The sequence below is a fragment of the Aotus nancymaae genome, unplaced genomic scaffold (assembly GCF_030222135.1).
Source record: "Aotus nancymaae isolate 86718 unplaced genomic scaffold, 86718_ANA_hifiasm-v0.15.2.pri h1tg000007l, whole genome shotgun sequence".
NCBI classification, from domain to species: domain Eukaryota; kingdom Metazoa; phylum Chordata; class Mammalia; order Primates; family Aotidae; genus Aotus; species Aotus nancymaae.
This window is the reverse complement of record NW_026988418.1, coordinates 48,720,616-48,741,327: the sequence shown is the minus strand read 5'-3', so window position 1 is coordinate 48,741,327 and position 20,712 is coordinate 48,720,616. Positions and strand designations below refer to the sequence as shown.

At 36.5% G+C, this 20,712-nt stretch overlaps 1 protein-coding gene across 1 annotated transcript in view; it reads left to right on the top strand.

Annotated features, from left to right (window-relative positions):
- COL24A1 (collagen type XXIV alpha 1 chain) overlaps window positions 1–20,712 on the top strand; it is a 390,193-nt gene that overhangs the window by 207,551 nt on the left and 161,930 nt on the right. Inside the window, exons 25-26 of the mRNA XM_064372593.1 lie at window positions 17,976–18,029; window positions 19,375–19,428. Coding sequence (XP_064228663.1) covers window positions 17,976–18,029; window positions 19,375–19,428 — 108 coding nt within the window. The remainder of the gene's footprint in view (window positions 1–17,975; window positions 18,030–19,374; window positions 19,429–20,712) is intronic.

Below are 20,712 nucleotides of genomic sequence, written 5' to 3'. Positions count from 1 at the left end.
CTCCAGTACAAGAGAAAGGTCATACAAACCACACTCAAGGTCTAACTTAAGGAAGTCACGCCGGGCGCGGTGGCTCACGCCTGTAATCCCAGCACTTTGGGAGGCCGAGGCGGGTGGATCACGAGATCAAGAGATCAAGACCATCCTGTTCAACATGGTGAAACCCCGTCTCTACTAAAAATACAAAAAGTTAGCTGGGCATGGTGGCGCGTGCCTGTAATTCCAGCTACTCAGGAGGCTGAGGCAGGAGAATTGCCTGAACCCAGGAGGCGGAGGTTGCGGTGAGCCGAGATCGCGCCATTGCACTCCAGCCAGGTAACGAGCAAAACTCCGTCTCAAATAAAAAAAAAAAAAAAAAGTCACATAGAATTTTTTAAATAAAATTGTTTCAGCTTTTCAGTCAGTCAGGGCATCCTTAAGCTTCAGGATTTTCAGTACAATATTGTTTTGTATTATTATATTTAAGAATCTCTTCTCAGCCAGGCATGGTGGCTCATGCCTGCAATTCCAGTACTTTGGGAGGCAGAGGCAGGCGGATCACAAGGTCAGGAGTTGGAGACCATCCTAGTTAACACAGTGAAACCCTGTCTCTACTAAAAATACAAAAAATTAGCTGGGCATGGTGGCACATGCCTGTAGTCCCAGGTACTTGGGAGGCTGAGGCAGGAAAATTGCTGAGGCAGGAGAATTGCTTGAACTTGGGAGGTGGAGGTTGCAGTGAACCAAGATCATACCACTGCACTCCAGCCTGGGTGACAAAGCAAGACTCCATCTTAAAAAAAAAATCTCTTCTCTACACAGAGGAAGTGTCCCACCTGTGACGTACTAATGAGAGATTTGGGCTATAATCTCAAAAAGACCAAATCCAAAAATATAATTCTGGAAAGAATAATTTAAAAAATTATTTTTAAAAGATTGCTTTACATTGTTAAAAGAAGTTGTATTTGAGAAACATAAAAAACATGACAGAACACTTCATAGGCCACTTTAATAAAATAGGCAATGATAACATACATATTTTTGCAAGCATAAACACTCAAATATTCAAATGACAGTTGCATGGATATATCAGTTATAAGCAGATTAACTATATTCATAAATAAGTAGGCCAAAAAGTGAAATGTATAAAAACTCGTATCACCTGCGGTTGGTAATTGTCTATACCCAGCTTTATAACTGCAGCCATCTGAAATACTGTAATAGAGAACCTAAGTCTTTTGACAAGATCAATACAAAAGCTGCAGTGAGTCACCACTACATATGCAGTTTCCCAAAGAGCTGAGATCTTTAGAAATTTTATCTTTCACAAATGCAAATGTACAAAAAGGACATCTCTTCATTTACTGGGAAACTTCAATGTTTTTACTTATGCACACAGTGCCTACACACACTGTCAACATTGTATCGATGCACTTTCATAGAGTCAAATTCGCAAAAATGTAAAATGAATTAGAACTTTCTAAAAGTCTTTTCCTAACTTAGACTTCCAGTTTGGAATGATATGAAGCTGAAATACATAGCATAGCAAATTGGTGCTATGTGTGAAGGAGTAGAAGTCACACATGATTGCATAATTTAGAAGGAGGGATTTGTACTTTTAACCTGCATTTTCACTTCTGTAATCTTTGAAACACCTGCTGCACTTGTAGTTAGAGAGTGGTTGTTGTCTACACATTTTATAAACACATGTTGTCGATTTGAAAGTCTCATTATTGCTCAACTGTTGCAATTAAGTGGTTTTCTGCTTTTACAATACCAATAGTAATTAACTTTTAAACTTTTTCACCATTAAGTAGCCTCATACGCTTACCACACTCTTTGGGTGAGGGAACAATTTCACAGACCTCTTTCATTGTGTTGTAAGGAATAAAGTATGAAGGAATGATACTCGGCTTCCCCATAGCTTATTTGTGTTAGCCAGGTTTCTGCAGAGGGACAGAACCACAAGGTTATATGTAGATATGTGAAAGGGGATTTATTAAGAGAAGTGGCTCACATGATTATGGTGGCTGAGAAGTATCAGAATCAACCGTTTACAGACTGGAGACCTTGGGATGCCAGTAACTTGGTTCGGTCCAAGTACAAAGGCCTCAGGACCATGGAAGCTGATGATGTAACTCAGTCCAAAGCTCAAAGCCACAGAGCATGGTGTAAGTCCTGGAGTCCAAAAGCTGGCACACCTAGAGTTCTAGTGTCCAAGGCAGCAGAAGAAAAGTCTGTCCCAGCTCTCAGAGAGTGACCAATTTTAATTCTGTATTGGTTCTCTCCAGGCCCTAAGATATCGGATAGTCCCTGCTAACACTGGGGGCAGATCTTTCCCACCTAGTAGTCCACTCAGGGTTACATACTAATCTCCTCTGGAAACACCTTCGTAGACACACCCAAAATAATGCTTTACCAGGTTCCTAGGTATTCCTTAGTTCAGTCAAATTGGCACCTGAAATTAAGTCATGTCTACCCCTCATCAATTTGGCGCCCATAGGCAAATCCTCACACCATATATAATTTCCAAATAAAGACAGTAACAAAGTAGTAGTTTCACCTAAGTTGATGTAACTAACATTGCATTGTGATTTTCTCTTGTATTATCTTGTGTACAACTGAAACATACTAATCCCTTCTCCGGGTTTAATTGCATTACCCTGCATACAACTGAAAACACACTAATCCCTTCTCCGGGTTTCAACTTTCAGGATTTCGACATTAGGGATTTTAATCTTTGAGGATTATGATTTTTAGAAATTTAGACTTTAGAAATTTTGATCTTTTAGGATTTTGATCTTTCAGATTATGACAGTCAGAACAGTGGCACCGACTAATGAGATTACTAATTTACCTAGTGTATTCTACAATGTAGCAAAGCCAAAATTTTAGAACTCCTAATAACCAATAGTACTAAACTGGAAGGCACAGAATGAAGCCAAGGAAAAACCAATAACTTTCCTTGTTATTAGGCCAACACCATATAGGGTAGATATCCAAAACCAGCAGGAATAAGTGATACAAGAGAAAATCACAATGCAAGAAAAAAATGAGAAATGTGGCCCTCTATCATTTCATTCTGAAAATGATGTCTTTACCTTTCAGAAAAGTTTTCTGGGTTTTCTGGAGCATATCTTAATGATGCTGTCCTATACTTGAGCTCTAAAAATGTCATATGTGTCTATCAAATGGTATTTCAAAAAACCATAGTCTAGCTGGCAGAGAATTTCAAAAGGATTTATTATTGCCTAAAGAAAGAAGAAAGGCCGTTTCTTGAGAACAGTTTTTCCCTGTATGATCTCCAGTTTTCCGTCTTTATTTTTTCATAACTTAAACAAGTAAAGACTTTAACATTCCTATGTTTAAGTACACTGTGGGAACTTCTATAATTCCAATATGTTAATTTAGAAACCGGCATCTAATTTATGCTGTGCAATCATTCTATATATATTTACTGAGCACCTACTATTTGTCCAGTACGGTGCTAGACAATGGTATGAGCATTGAGATGAACATCACAATTAATGGAGCACAGCTACTACATTCAAAGAGCCCACATGAGTTTAGAAGATTAAACAAGTTTAGAAGATTAGACAAGTTTTTAGGATTAATGAAAACAATAAAGTAAGCTCTGAGCAGTCACAAAGTCTGCTTCCTGTAGATATGTCAGGAAATAGTTTCTTAGTGATACTGAAGATTCAGAATGCTGGAAACACCTTCTTCACTATGAAATAATAAAAGAATTCCAATTTTTTTTAATATACTTGTTTCATTCTTACCAGTTCAAAAGATTTTAAATACCCTCTAAATAGCTGAATGCTTTTCATTTCTCTTATTATTAAAATCATAGAATTTCAGAGCTGAAAAGTATGAACAGAATTATCTAGTCCATCCTTTTTGTTTTTCAAATTAGGAAGGTGAAACCCAAATTGGTTCAAAGACTTGCTTCAGAATTGAAGAACTAAGCTGGAACTCTTGTCTTTAGACTAGTAATCCTCCATACCAGGCTGTTATTTTCCTCATTTGTAGTTAGAGAGATTTGAGGGGAAAGGAATGTTGACAATGAGGAGAGGCATCAGATGGTAGATTTTCTTACTCTGACTTTGTCTTTAGATATAATCCGCAGAAGTCACAACACTTATGAAGTCTGCATGGAAGAACTATAAAACTAATTTAACAATTTACATGCGAAAATAATGTTCTGCATATAAGCATATAGTCTCTGAACACTCCTGCAATGAGAGTCTTGGGAAGAGCTTGCAATTCAAATGTTTTGCAATGCAAGTGTCATAGCAAGAGAATTCCTCATATTTCTCATCCAAGTTGCTTTTCTTTGAAACTGGTAACACCCTAAGTTCAACTAAGTTAGGTAGATGATATTCACATTATCACCTTTGATTTATTACCAAGAGACTCATTCAAAAGGGCAGGCTATGTGAACAACATTGCCAGGCAAATTTAGTGCAGGGAGTACAGCACAAGTTGCCTTTCTGTTTTTGAGTTTACCATAACATAAGTGTGAGAGTAAAAGCATCTGTTGAGTACACATTCCAGGCATATTCTCTTGATCATTGCCAGACCTTCCTAGGGCAAAACTTTGTTCTGAACTTTTATTTTATTACTACATTTTTGATCCAAGAGTCAAATAGTTGTTAGGGAAATGTTAGAAGCTGAAATCCCTATTTGGATACCAAGCACCATTCAGTTTTATAAAACCTTATGTATCCAAATGTCTGAAGTGGAGGAACTGTGACTCCAGAATAGACTATCGTCTAATCAGGAACCTCCAAAATCATGAAATGCTTGTCTTATATTCTGAATTTAATTGATAATACAAAACATTATATATTATTTAGTATACCTGGCATGTATTATGCTCTCAATATGTTTCTTGACTAAATAAATGACTATATTTTATGGCACTTTTGTGAAGTGTTAATGAATGCAGGGTTTATATAAAATTTGCTTTTTCTTCCATTCATCCCCAGTATTTGTAGGTAGTTTATCTTCAACTTTTGGAAACCTTAATAAGACAAATTAGGCACACTCTTAGGTTCAAAGACTAACTCAGTAAGGTAAGCACAGGTGCGTAGTCATTATTTTTATTTACTTATACTAGTTCTTCATGCCAGAAAAGAAATTAAGAGGCATATCCTATGTTCAGTAACAGATATGATTCAGTATAATCTCTGTACTACATCATTTCCTCATCTGGTTTATTTGAACTCCTTAGGCACTATATACTGGTATAGTAAAATTCTCCAGGTACGTTATATAAGCAAACTGCACATAATGAAATAGAAATAGACCTAAAGAAAATTTTTGGTAACTATTCCAGAAAAAAATTAGAACAAGCTATAATTTTTGCTGCCAAAGTGTCTTCAGTCTTTGGTGAGCTCTAAACGTTTTCTTCTGCAGCCAATCATCAGGAAAGGATTTATTACTTAGTACGAAGGAAAAGGAGGGATGAGTATTTCACTCCAGAGGCTGTCTCAGAGTATCTCTATTAGGTTGGATTTGGGATACATACCAAATGCTATTTTCTTAACACTTTGGACCTGGGAGCCAATTCTCAGAAACCACATATATGTAATGAACAATTTTCTTCCTTATAGGAAGGCAGGATAAAACATTCTATGTTTTCTAAGGATAGCAACAGTTCTTACCCAGACATTGAAACTACGGTGTACATTAGGAGCCACACTGCTAGGTTTGATAGTTGTTGTGTCCATCAAGCATAAGTGAACATTGAATAAAGGTATAAATTCTATTTTTTCCCATAGCCACAGATTTTGGTCAATAGGAGATTCTATCTTAGTTATTTCCAATATTCTCAACAATGAGAATCATTTATAACAGTTATGGTTGTATATGTCTAGTCTACTCTGAGTACCTGTGTATAACCTTGCTGACACCTTTCAGTATTCCCACAGCCCTCAATGGATTGAGGCCCACAGTTAGGGAAAAACTGTGAGTACACATTGGATTTTCTAGAAGCAGACTGCTGAGATGGCATTTCACTACAAGGTATTTACGAGGAAGCAACAGTTGTGGAAAGGATGTAGGGGAAGAAGAAGGATTGGGAAGAGGAAGACCTCAATGTGTGACACAGTCCTTACTAAGTTTCAACCACCCCTACGAGAAGCTCTGAATCCTTTATGACCCATCTGAGTAGTCCCATGGTAGGCTTAAATAACTTGGCTTTTATAGTCTACTCCAAGCAATCACTGTATAAGGTGCACCCTGGGAAAGGTGTATGTACCTTTGGTCAAGAAGGCTCTCTGGAACTAAGGCAAACCATGAAGCTACTCACAGCTTGGGCCACACAAATTCTTCCTTGAAGGAGTATCTTGGTGGCACATCTTGGTGTTCACCACAGTCTACCCCTTGTGCTACTTGGATCTACTTCTTCATATCTTTCCAGGGAGATGCTCTTCTGGGATACTAGTGGATTCTCTTCCTCAGGGAAACATAGAAGAGGATTTAGTGGTACAAATTGCAGCCCCTAGCACTGCAGCTGATTTTAAGACTTCAGTGATACTCATCTTCTTCCGCTTCTGATGGGGAGAGAAACAGGAATGAATTAACTATGCCAAGAGGGTGACTTATTTTTGCCTCCTGGTGCATGGACATAGGGTAATTGAAGTGCTCAAGAGACTGCCATAGCTTATAGTTCAGTGAGACTCTCACTGTGTCACTTGGTGAAAATATGTCTTCTTTGAGGATAAGGGCCTCTGTTCTCCAGAGCTCACATTTTGAGGGAGTGGAAAGCACTGGGACATTGAGAGTGATGGTAAATGAAATTAATTCAGCTTCCACACCTTGGTTTCAGATCCATCAGTATTTCCTGTTGGAGACCCAATACCATATAAATGTCTTTGAGACCATGTATATACCTCATTATATAGGATAGTGACTTAGCCTCATAAAGCATTATCTCCTAGCTAGCATTTTAGCCTGTACCTTTAGCACACCATTCAATGTTCTCTCAAGTTGGAAATTTCTTGGTGTGATATAATATGACAATGAGATCTCATGGTCATAGGCCCACTTCCATGCCGTGTTTGCTATAAAATGAGTCCCCTGGCCAGGTGCAGAGGCTCACGCTTGTAATCCAGCACTTTGGGAGGCCAAGGAGGGTGGATCACCTGAGGTCAGGAGTTTGAGACCAGCCTGGCCAACATGGTGAAGCCCCTTCTCTACTAAAAATAAAAAAATCAGCCGGGTGTGGTGGTGGGTGCCTGTCATCCCAGCTACTCAGGAGGCTGAGGCAGGAGAATTGCTTTAGCCTGGGGGGCGGAAGTTGCAGTGAGCCGAAATCACACCACTGCACCTCAGCCTGTACAACAGAGTGAGACTCTGTCTAAAATAAAAATAAAAATGAGTCCCCTGCTCTGACGTAGTATTTTGGGGATACCGTATGATAAACTAGACACTTTGTAAGCCATTAAATACTGGTGCTAATTGAGGCCTCAGTGTGGGAAACTCAACCCATTTTCAAAGTATGTATCATTTCTGGTAGAATAAATCTTTGGCCTTTCCGGAATGAAGTTGTGTCCAACTAGCTGGTTGGGCTTCTCAAAGAATGGCACCATATTGTGGGCTTAATGTTCTCTGTTGTTGGCAGTTCAGATGTTCAGTGGAAGCAGTATTTATATTAGCCTTGTGAAATGGGAACCTATGATATCAGACCCATGCATACCTTCTGTCTCTTCTACCATGTCCATTCCATTCATATACCCATCATCTAGCACTGAGGTGACTGATGATCAAGGCTTGCTGATGTCAACTTTCTGAGTCATTATGTCTACTTCTAGGTATTCTTTCATGTTTGACCCTCTCTGGTAAGTACTGACATGTGGTACAAAGATCTTCACACTTTGTACCCACTCCAGTATGCCCTCCCATATTCCTGTTTCTCACATATTCTTGGCCCCAGTCTTAAAATATTCTTCCTTTTAGGTTCCTAATCAACCAGCCAGGTCACTCACAAATTTCCATTAGTCTGTACATATTCTAACCTCAAGCAACCTCTCTTTCTCACAAAGTGAATGATCTGGTACACTGCCTGAGATTTTCCCATTAGGAAGATGTTTCCTGTTGCTGCCTTTTAAGGCACTTCTGGGTGAAGCTGTAGTGCAGCTGCCATCCATCTTCAGTTTGCACCTATGTACCAAGCCTACCATCCGTAAACCAAGATTAGGCTTTCTGCTTCTATGACAGCTACCTCCCAAATTAATAAACTTTTCCTTATCTAATTTTATGTTACTTATGTTATATTATGGTTCTCTTGATCAAGTACCTGTACAGTCAGATCCCACACATATGCCCTCTTCTCCTTCCAGTACATACTGATGAGATCTTTTATTCCCTTGGTGTATAGTCTCTCCTGCCTACATCAGGTCCAGCAAGTTCCCAAGTGAGTTATGCTGTGATTTAACCCTAGTTACGGCATAATGGCTAGAAGAGGAGGTGTTGCGAATTCTAATTGGGTTATGTTTTCTTCCAGGGGAGAGGTTATGTTAAGGGAGAACGCTAGATTATAATAAAAAGTAGGCCACTTCGGTAAGCTGTTAGAGTTCAGAGACTAGCAGTTCAAAATCTTCAGGGACCTCTGCCCAGATATTGTTTTCATAAGTATCAGAGTCTCATTTTGTTTTTCCAACCAAGACCCTGACTTTGGCCTAACAGACTTGTCTTGGTTAGGAGTTGAACCTTCTCTGGAATTTGATCACTCTATTAAATCCTGGGCCTTTACTCAATCTTCTCTGCCATCCCCCAGAAGGAGAGAAGAGCCCAACCAACCGTTTGGACCATCAGAGTAGTCAGACATTGGGCCCAAATGGCCAGACTTTTACACCCCTACCCTAATCAGGCTTTGGACATAGGCCTCTCTGGTAAGGCCTAAATCTTGAAGGAGCTGATTGCAGGGTTAATAAGATACTTCATTAAAAGGGAACATGGGTGGCTCACCTCTGTTTCCACTACTACTGCTCTATCTAGGTTGTTAACTCATTCATTCAACATATATTAATTACCTTCTGTATCCCAGGCAATATGGTAGGCATCAGGAATACAGTATCAGACAAGACATCATGCCTGCTTTACAGAGCATATAGACCAATGCACTTAAAGTCACATCTTCCTAAATGTTACAGGATGAAGCACAGTGAGCTAAAGTAACTTGCTGCAAGTCATGCTGTCAAATAAATAAATTCTTAGCTTACAGATTTCATTTGAAAATAGGAGTGAAGTGATCTAGAGGTTAGCTGTTTGTCGAGAGTGATGTATTTACAATAAACAGAAAGGATTCATTCATACTTGTCAAGTGATAGAATTACCCTCCAATGAAAAGATCTGAATAAACACTATGGAAAAAAATAGACAGTATTCTCCTACTGACAGTTCACTTTGTTCCTATGTATAGTCAACTTTATGTTTTGTTTTTCCCAACTAACTTGCGAAATGTTATTATTATTAGCCTTTTCCTCTTTTTGGTCTACATACTTTTCTGGTGACTAAGGACTTTAATAAAAAATGTTTTAAAGCACTTTAGTTTCAAAAAGGAAATATTCTAATTTAAATCAGTCTTTAGTTAATAAATAAGATATAGTTAGTTCAAAAAATAGAAGGAGAGAGTATTAAAGTTTTTATAGACCGTTTTGCAAAATGTACTATTTTGCCAAGAGAAAAATGTTTTCAATTATTATATGGTGGTCTGGCTCTTGAAACACAGCATATTCTGACTAAAACCTTGGTGTTTTTTTCTTATTGTGTGTGAGATGTGGAATCAGTGTTTTGAAAGATTTTTAATGTAAATTCTTCGTATATATTGACAATAATTCTGGCTATGGCTCAATTGCTGTTTTGTGTTTTCTTTAAATATCTAGCAGAATTGACCTGGTCTTTGTGGGCCAAATGGTCTCTATTGAAATTACTCAGTTCTGCCTGCATAATGTGGAAATAGGCATAGATAATAAGTAAACAAATGGACATGCCGGTGTTCCAGTGAAACTATTTACAAAACAGGCAGCCAGCTCTCAGGGCCATAGATTGCTCCCTCCCGTTTTATCTGCTATTCTATAGTAGTTCATCTTCTGGCATTTTTGGCTATCTACTTCATATTTTAGTTATTAGTGATATTGAAATTGACTACTATAGTATCTCATTCATGATAGATACTCAATAACTAATGAAATGTTATGCATTTCATCTATAGGAAAATGTATGTTATTCCAACAACACTAATTTAGAATGTTCCTGAAGAAGTGTATAACTCAAAAATACATATAAAGAACTAAAGAAAACTATTGGGAGGAGTCAAAGTCTTAATAAAATATCAAATCAGGAACTGGTTTTTTGAAAAGATCAATAAAATAGACCACTAGCCAGACTAATAAAAAAGAAAAGAGAGAAGAATAGAATGGATGCAATAAAAAATGATAAATCACCACCGATTCCACAGAAATACAAACTACCATCAGAGATTATTACAAACAACTCTATGCACATAAACCACTAAATCTAGAAGAAATGGATAAATTCCTGGACACTTACACCCTCCCAAGACTAAACCAGGAAGAAGTTGAATCCCTGAATAGACCAATAACAAGGTCTGAAGTTGAGGCAGCAATTAATAGCCTAACAATCAAAATCAGTCCAGGTCCAGATGGGTTCACAGCCAAATTCTACCAGATGTACAAAGAGGAGCTGGTACCATTCCTTCTGAAACTATTCCAAACAATATGAAAAGAGGGAATCTCCCTAATACATTTTCTGAGACCAACATCATCCTGATACCAAAACCTGACAGAGACACAACTGAAAAAGAACAACTTTAAAAAAATAAAATTAAGAAGAATATATAGAAAGGAGCAAAACCAGAAGTCATCCAGGTCTCTATTTTAAGGAGCTATAGTAGTAAATATAAATAAATTATAACCATTTCCACATGCACATAATTTGCCTTTGACCACTTTACAGTTGAAAATATAATCTTGCCCTGATTCTCACTTGCGTTTGTTTGATTCTTACTTGCATATATGGTAAGAAGGAAAAGAAGGTTATATGATGCCTTTGCACAATACATGCCTTCCCTGCTCGGAGCCTTCCCAGTGTAGGGAAGCTATCTAGAAGTAGAGAACTGGCTAGAGATTAATTGGGAAGAGATTAATCCTGCTATTATCTCTCTGTTACAGTGTGTTGGTTCCCAAACAATCATGATAAATTAGGCCATCATAATAGCTTGTTTAAAAAATTTATTCTGTGAAACAGAGAAAAAATGCAGGTTTTTAATATAATTTAATATAATTTATTTAATGTAATTTGTTACTATCTATCAATATTTCAAGATAGACTCTCTAAGAGGACAACTGTTTGTTGGCTTATTTCATCACCTTTCCTCTAATAGTGGCTTTTCTCCCCAGCTTACTGTTTCTTTTAACGATGATACCATTGTCCTTATACCAGTCACTACCTTTAATCCAGACTATATAATAATGGTAATTATTATAATTTCTGTTTGTCCTATTTTCTATTTTTTCCCATTTCTGCACATTAAACACAGTGATGTTAAATTACCACCCATTCAAGTCCAGGATATGATTACATTCCTCCTTTACTGAAAACCAATAATGATTCTTCTACATGCACACATTCTTCTGCAAATACCACAAACACAAATTTCTCATTTGGTATTCAAAGCCCTCAATAGTATATAACCAATAAATCTGTACCAGCCTAGTCCCCTGCACATATTCTGTATCCCAGACAATCTGGATTAACTTTATATTTGCAAATGTTTGATCATTTTCTACTTTCCATCTTTGGATCAAAACATACCCTCTACTTGGAATACACTTTCACCATGTCAGTGTATGACCATACCTGAGATACTGCCTTCTCTATAAAGTCCTTTCTTATGTTTTCAACCAGGTATAATCTCCTCTGCTTTTTTGTTAGATATTATTTTACTTTTTCTTCTATTAACTTATAGAAAACGTACATTTACCTTAATCCAATTTACTGGATTTTGAATTGCTTAGTATATTTCACTCATCTGTATGTCCTCTCCAGCTCTTAGCACAGGATCTGTTACATGAACAAATAAATATGCTAAATTTATTTACTTCAGCTCAGTTTGCATTTATTGAAGAAATTTATTTGCAAGTATACTAAACTGGAAATTGATCAGTACATTTGCTGTGAGATTAACTTTTGAATAAACCAATGGAGCTAGATTTCAAAATTTTTCAATTTTATGTTAATATGTGAATTCACTCTATTTTTAGTATAACACTAACTGCTATAACAAATAAACCTAAATATTTTTTGTTGGTTTAACACAACAGAAAGTTATTTTTGCCCATGCTAATTGTGTGCCGAAGGTGTTCCTAAGTAGCTCTCCACTACAAGATGATTAAGAAAACCAGGTGCTCTCTCTTGGTTTTTGTTGTTGTTGTTTTTATTTTTAAGAGACATGGTCTCACTGTGTCACCCAGGCTGGAGTGCAGTGATGCAATCATAACTCCACTGCAGCCTCTAACTCCTGGGCTCAAGCCTCCTGCCCCAGCCCTCTAAGTAGCTGGGTCTACAGACACAGGCCACCATACCCAACTAGTTTTTTATTTTTCTTTTTTGTGTAAAGACAGGGTTTCACTTTGTCGCCAAGGCTGGTCTTGAACTCCTGGCTTCAAGCAGTCCTCCTGCCTTGACCTCCCAAAGTGCTGGGATTACAGACAGGCATGAGCCACCATGCTTGGCCCAGGCTCCCTCTTTCTTGTGGCTCTATCTGCCTCTTAGGCTCATTAGCACTTGGGGTGAAAGTGAAGAAAACCACGTGCTTCTCCTGTTAATAATTGCTATATCATATCAGTTTAAAAAGGCACATTGCATCAGTCAGTTTAGGCTAAATTATACTGCAGAAAGAAACAGTCTCAATATATTAGTGGTTTACAATAATAAAGGTTTATTTCTTACTTGCACTCTCTACACTGAGGGTTGGCTATGACTCTGTTACATGTCATCTGCATTCTGAGACTCAGGCTTAAGGAGCAGTGCCTGTGTGGGACATATTTAGTCTCATGGCAGAAGGAAAAAAGAAACTGACTTTAAAAAATGTGGCACAGGTCACTTTCGCTTTCTATTTATTCGAAATTACATAGAGAAGAATGATATTAGTAGGATGCAGGGGTATATTCCTCCCATGGTGAGGGGCATTCCAAATTATATGGCCAAGTCTGACATCAGTAGTATAGGGGTGTATAATCTGTCAACAGAAAGGAGCAGTGAATGTTTCAAACAGTAAAACAATCTACCATACCATTTTTTCTCTAAACATTTTAACATTTAAAAATTAAGATATTTCTCACAGTGATAAATTAAAATTGCTTGGGAGATTTTTTTTTTCTATTCAGAGATTTTTAAAATGTTAGTATATCTTACAATCGATATCTTAGATTTAATGAAATTTGGCAGACTTCAGCTTTAAATGTCATTGTCTAATTCACCTGTTGTTTCCAAGTGTGTGGACAGTTTCAAAGAGTAATAAAGACTTAAAGAGCAAATAGATTTAAAGCCTGTATGTTCAGATTCCTTACCTCTGATATAAACCTGTGTTGGCATGCTTATTTTCATGCTATAAAAACATTAGTGTTTTTACAGCTATAACAACATTAAAAAAATTGAGTGAGAGAAATTTGCAAAGGGAGAAAAACAGAAAAATCATCAATAGAAAGCTTAGAATTAAGCCATGTATAAGATAAGAATGGCACCATAAACCAATGGGTGGGTAAGAAATATTATTTAATATATAGTATTTGGAAAACTGGGTCTCTGTATGCAAAAAAATAAAGCTATATCCCTGTCTTATACCATGTGAAAATTGAACTCCAGATAGATTAAAGATTTAAATAGAAAAGTTAACACCTATAGAAAAGAATGCCCATTATTTAATGACATAGAAATAAGGAATGTCTTCTTAAACAAGATCCAGAAAATACAAATCATAAGACTACATAAAAATTAAGAACTTCTTGTAAATGAAGGGTATCAAAAATAATCTTACAGGTGATTGATCACAAGAAGGAATTTAGAACATCTAACACCAATAAGGTTCAGGCATGGTGGCTCAGACTTGTAAACCCAGCACTTTGGAAGGCCAAGGCAGGTGGATTACCTGAGGTCAGGAGTTTGAGAACAGCTTGGCCAACATGGTGACATGCTGTCTCTACTAAAAACTACCAAAAAATTAGCTGAACATTGTGGCACATGCCTGTAGTCCCAGCCACTCTGGAGGCTGAGGTGGGAGGATCAAGCTGAACCTAGGAGGTCAAGGTTGCAGTGAGCCGAGATCACATCACTGCACTCCATCCTGGGCAACAGAGCAAGACTCCATCTCAAAAATAAATAAGAAAGTAAAACCAATAAGAAGGTTATACTTTAAATATATAAGAATTCCTGAAAATCACCAAGAAAATATAGAAAATCTTAATGGAAAAACTTGAGCAAAGAACATGGATAAGAATTACACAGAAAAAGTCCAAAATGTGAACACGTATATGAAGAGGAGTTCAGACTCACTAGTTATCAGAGAAAGTCAAAATAAAAAAATGAGCCACTACTCTATACACAGACATCAGCCCTTCTCCTAAAGTTGTGTATATTATTCCCATGTGCCTTATGCCACTAAGAAATTAGATTATTATTGTATGTGTTTTAAAATTTTACACAAAACACATAATGATACATCCTTTTGAAAAGGATTCATGCTGTTTTCTCACTCAACATCATATCCTAAAATGTTTATCTGTGTTGATACGTACAGATCTGGTCTATTAATTTTAGCTGGTGTTAGGTTTTTGAGGTTTTTTTGTTTATTTGTTTCTCAGTATTGGTCATTCAAGAGTTTTCTTTATTGTGTGAATACATTTCTGTTTATCTGTGTCCATACTGATAATGCCAATGATTCTACCTTTATACTTAAGCAGTACAGCAATGACCATCTTTCTATGTATCTTCTAGTACATACATGTGAAAGTAGAATTCCATGTCAACAACTAGAAGTGCTAAGTTGTAGATTAGGTGCATCTTCAATTTTACTATATGTAATAAATTGTCCTCCAAAGTGATTGTACCAATTTAAACTATTTCCTGCTATATATGTTTGAATTCTTCTTTCCCTACATTCTAGCCAACGCTGTGGTATTATCAGATTTGACATATGTTTTTGGTTAGACTTTTTAAGGTACTGAAATAGTTTGGAGACAGGGTCTTGCTCTGTTACCCAGGCCTACTGCAGCCTCAACCTCCTGAGTCCAAGCAATCCTCCCACCTCAGCTTCGTGAGCAGCTAGGACTACAGGAACATGTCACCACCCCCAGCTAATTTTATTATTATTATTATGAATAGATTATTTATAGAGACGTGGTCTCCCTGTGTTGCCTAGGCTGTAAGGAAACCATTTTTAATCTATGTTTTATTAAAGATATCCCATGGGCATGGCTGGAAGCCTGTGAACTATCTACTTTTTAGTGAGAACCTATATCTTCCAATTATGCCCTTTTGACTGACTGCACCTTATAATACTTACATGAAGTAAAAAACTCAGATGCCCTATTGGGACCAGGCAGATGGTATAAGTAAGTAAAATGGGCCATATACAAGAGACAGTAGTGTAGCAAAGTAAAGTGCATCTGGATGTAAACAGTACAAGAGTTACTTAGTTCTGTCCAATATTTGCCTTTGAGAATGTTTGTCTACATTTGCTAGGTCATCTGAAGCTAATAATTTTATAAATCTTTATATGTATTTATATATAAAATATACAGATTTTTAAATGTTTTTACCTAGTTCAGTTTAGTAAATGCTATAGGCTAAGCAGAATACATTTGTAGATTAATTGTTCTAGTGCACATGGGATAAGCTAAATGAGCCTACTCCATTCATTCCCCTAGATCATATGTCTTAGAAGAAGGATTTTTTACTTTGGGAGTCCAAGGCGGGTGGATCTCTTGAAATCAGGAGTTCGAAACCAACCTAGCCAACATGGTGAAACCCCATCTCTGCTAAAACAAAAAGATTAGCCGGGCATGGTGTCATGTGCCTGTAGTCCCAGCTACTCAGGAGGCTGAGACAGGAGAATTGCATGAACCCAGGAGGCGGAAGTTGCAGTGAGCCAAGATCATGCTACTGCACTACAGCCTGGGCAACAAAGCAAGATTTCGTCTCAAAAAAAAAAAAAGGAAAAATAAAAATGATTTTTTTCCCCATAGATTGTCTAGTCTGTGTTCAATTTCTGTTGTTTTGTTTACTGTCTCACAGCAGAGAGCTCTGTTTCATTTTTCCTGCTCAGATTTGGTTGACCGTATTAGTTAGGGTTTTCCAGAGAAACAGAACCAACAAGATATAGATATAGATAGATAAGGAAATGGCTCACATGATTGTGGAGGCTGAAAGAAAAAAATCCCACAATCTTCCATCTACAAACAGGAGATCCTAGAAACCCAGTATAGTTCCAGCCCAAGTTCAAAGGCCTGAGAACCAGAAAAATCGACAATGTAAGTTCTATCAGAGTCCACAGGCCTGAGACCTGGAGCACTGATTATTTAAATTCTATTTCAAGTCCAAAGGCCTGTGAACTAGGGGCCAATGGTGTCCTAGAACAAAGGCAGGAGAAAACTGATGTCCTACCGTAAGCAGTCAGACAGAGAGGAACTTTTCCTTTTCTTTCCTTTTCCTTTTTGTTTTATTCAGATCCTCAACAGATTGGCCAGTGCCCGCCCACATTGGGGAAAGCAGTCTGCTTTAGTCTGTGTACCTATTTAAATGCTAATCTCCCCTAGAAACAACGCACACTCAGAAATAATATTTAACCAAATATCTGAGCACTCGGTGACCCAGTGACCTTAACACATAAAATTAACCATGACAGGCCTCCCCATTGTCAAGTTGACACCCAAATGCATCTCTTTAAATCATACTTAACTTTCAATTAAAGACTATAACAAGGCCATAATTCTGCCTAACATATGTAACCAAAATTGGTTCTGCATGTAACCAAAACTCACTAACCTCTTTTCCAGAAGAGGACATAAAGTCCTTGAGTGATACTTACTCTTCTCCTTCATATTCTGTAACTTAAATATTATGATGTAAAATTAAATATTATGATGTTATAAGGTCAATACATCTTCTGTTATATGATAAAGAAATGAGAGGCCAGGAGCAGTGGCTTATATCTGTAATCCCAACACTTTGGGAGGCCGAGGTGAAATGATCACTTGAGGTCAAGAGTTTGAGACCAGCCTGTCCAAAATGATGAAACCCCGTCTCTACTGAAAATACAAAAATTAGCTGGGCATGGTGGCACACGCCTGTAATCCCAGCCATTCAGGAGGCTGAGGCAGGAGAATCACTTGAAGCCAGGAGGCAGAGGTTGCTGTGAGCCAGGATCGTGCCACTGCAGTCTAGCTTGGACGACAGAGTAAGACTGTCTCAAACAAACAAACAAACAAACAAAAAGAAATGAGAAGAAAAGAACCAAAGATATTTGCGGTACACACACACACACACACACACACACTCACACACACACACATATTCATGACAAAATAATGAAGAAATACTCATGACAATTACAGTCGTCATTTCTGTAACTGGTCACATGGTCATAGCTGGTGTTTAAAACTACCTTCTTCACTACCCATTCTTTATTCCATTTGCCATCAACAGCACTTCAGCTAGGTGGGATCTGTACCTGGTGGGGTATTATGAACTGAATGTTTTTATCCTCTGCAAAATTCATATGTCGAAATTCTAATTCTGATATGAAGTCATAGACTTCATAGCTATACAAGGAGGAATTTTACTCCAAGATAAAATTTAGGCTAAGTTAGAAAGACACATAGTGATTACAGGTGACTTAAGACCCAGGTGCTACAATAGTAATGTAATATGTATGTATTTTCTGTTTGTTTGTTTGTTTTTTCTTAAAGGGACCTGTTGGCTTAACTGGAGAAGTTGGGATGACTGGAAACATTGGTGAAAAGGTAATTTTTTTATTGTTTTGATTTATAGGAAGAATTCTAGGCTAAATTCAAAGGACAGACTTTCATATGATATTTTATGTTAATTAGAAATCACATATAACTTTAGCACATTACTTATACTCTCTTAAATAGATTGAAATATAGCTGATAGCATGTATGTTTCTAATTTTTAAAGGGCAGAGTACCCTTTTGATTATAAAGATGTGATCTGAAGAGAAAAGGTGAAACAGTCTAGATTTCTAACTAGAAAATATCTAAATCAACTTCATGAGAGGAAGCCTCCTATGAGAGGCTTGAGAGAAAGCAGCTTTGAAAGAGAAGAATAAGTTACCATTTACCTTTCTCTCTCCCCATCTTGTGCTTGTTCCTATTCCCATTCTTACTATTTTCTTGGGCTAAAGTATCCTCTCTCTTCTTCCCTCTGTTTTATCAAAACCAAACTGTTGGACTCAGTTGAATTTCTATCTCCTCTATGAAGAAGTCCACAGACTCTTCTCATTCTTCCTAATTTTTTCACTTTTGGACTTAGAATAAATATCACATAGTCTAAAATTTACTTCCCCTCTGGTTGTTTCATCTCTGTTAATATCATGTCTGCAGTTACTGAGGGTAGAATTTAAGTTTTTCAAATATCTCTTCCAACTCTCATGTACTACATTCTTAATTACTTAAGTACTACATACTTAGAATACACTTACTGATTTTTTACTAACAATGTAACAAAATATGAGTGCAGTTAAAAATGTTTAGCTTTATAAACGTTTTCACTCATTTAATTATTTCTGTGCTAAGTTAAATCTAAAATTTTGATACTCATGAAAATTTTAATGTGAATCAGTTTAGTCTTTTTAAGCTGCTATGACAGATTTGATTATTGTGATCTTCCAGAATTATTTCTTATGGCACTTAATTATGGTAGGCAGACTATAAAATAAAATTTTTTAATGGTTATCCAGATTTGATAAATTTTAATATGCTTTGATACTTTTACTATGCTCATATTTTTATGCCTCATCAAATAGTAAGCATTTCTACTTACAAAACTTTAACATATTAAAAGTCATTTTAAAGTCTTATTTATCCATAATTTCTGTTTTCTTCATTTTAATATGGCCTTTAATATTTTTCTTCTGAAAAAAATCTTAAGGTAATTTTATTTTATTAAAAGTCTAACAATTTTAAGATAAAAAGTGTCACATTTGTAAATTTAAAAGTTATTGAAAATAAGAATGAGGTATGCATGTAAGATATTATTCTGACTGACAGTTTTCTGTTCTAGGCTTAGCTCAGTCATGACAAATTGATATGCCTCTATGTTACTCTTTTTTCTTTGTTCTCTTAAAAGGGAGAACGTGGAAGTCCAGGTCCACTAGGTCCCCAGGGGGAAAAGGGTGTTATGGTAAGAGCTCAGTGATTTGAAAAATATGTGTCCAAAGAACTTAATAAAAGTAAGGCATTCCAGAGAGGGAATTGCCTGGGCTGGAATTTAACTGAGTGAAAAATGCTAAATTTCCCATAGAATTTTATTTTTAAATGAGTTATCTCCCAGAATGCTATGTGATACTAAGGTACTAAAAAACATGCAAATGAGATGGCTTAGTCAAATGATTCTAGTTTTAGGAGAGGAATTTAACCACCACAATTTGCTAAAATGAATGAAGAAAATTCGATTAGAATTCTACATACTCTGGTTTCTCTTCAGATTATATAAATCTTCCACCTTTTTCAATTAGAATTCTACTTATTCTTCTACAGCTTATAGTTGGACACATACCATCATTGCCATTCTTTGTGAGTTTGTGGTCATAATGTAGTTTTTTGACATATGAGAGCTCAGAATCCAGAGTTCTTCTTATTCTTTTATATTTTTAATATAGGAAATAGCTGAAAAATGTTATATCTGGGTTGCATCTTTTTAACTTACTAAATAGTTTCTAAGTATGGCAGGAACTAGAGTGAATGATTATTATCAATGAAAAAGATCTTCCATACAGAAAATACCATGCAGTGGATCTGGTAGCACATAGTACTATCCACAGATTGATTTTAACTAAGTTACTGTTCAGTTTTAAGTTCTATATTATGAGCAAAGTCCTGTAAGTGTTTTGGTTTGTTTTTGTTTTTAGCTATTTCCAATTGCTGTCAGCTAGGAAATTTAGCATGCCTATAAGACTAATTAACTTCAAGAATCATGACCTCCTAAGGCATTTTCTGAATCAGTGTTAGTACCATAAAGTGTGTGATCCTTCTCAAGTTTGAAATGCGTTGTTTGTCTACATTTACATTCCTTCATTAGAGAGCTCCTAGACCTCTCTGAAAAGCATATGGTTTCATAACCTATATAACATAACATATATCCATGGATAAGATAACATAATCTTCAGAAAATGAAATGAATATTCCCTTATCAATATAGGCTGTAGTATGTGATTTGGCTAGCAATTTTCTTGTCTAGGCAAAAACCTTCTAATAAATGGATATATAGTTTCCATGTAAATAAAACTATATAAAAATACATATTTTTTTATCTCTATGGTCTATCTGCAGAACATTTCCCATAGCCTTTCATATCTTGGTTAGAAAAGAAACATTGTGTCAAATTATCCCTTTTTACTATTGTTTATAATTTACTGGTTTATCTTCAATGAAAATAATTTAAAGTAATGAATATTTTATGTCTTTT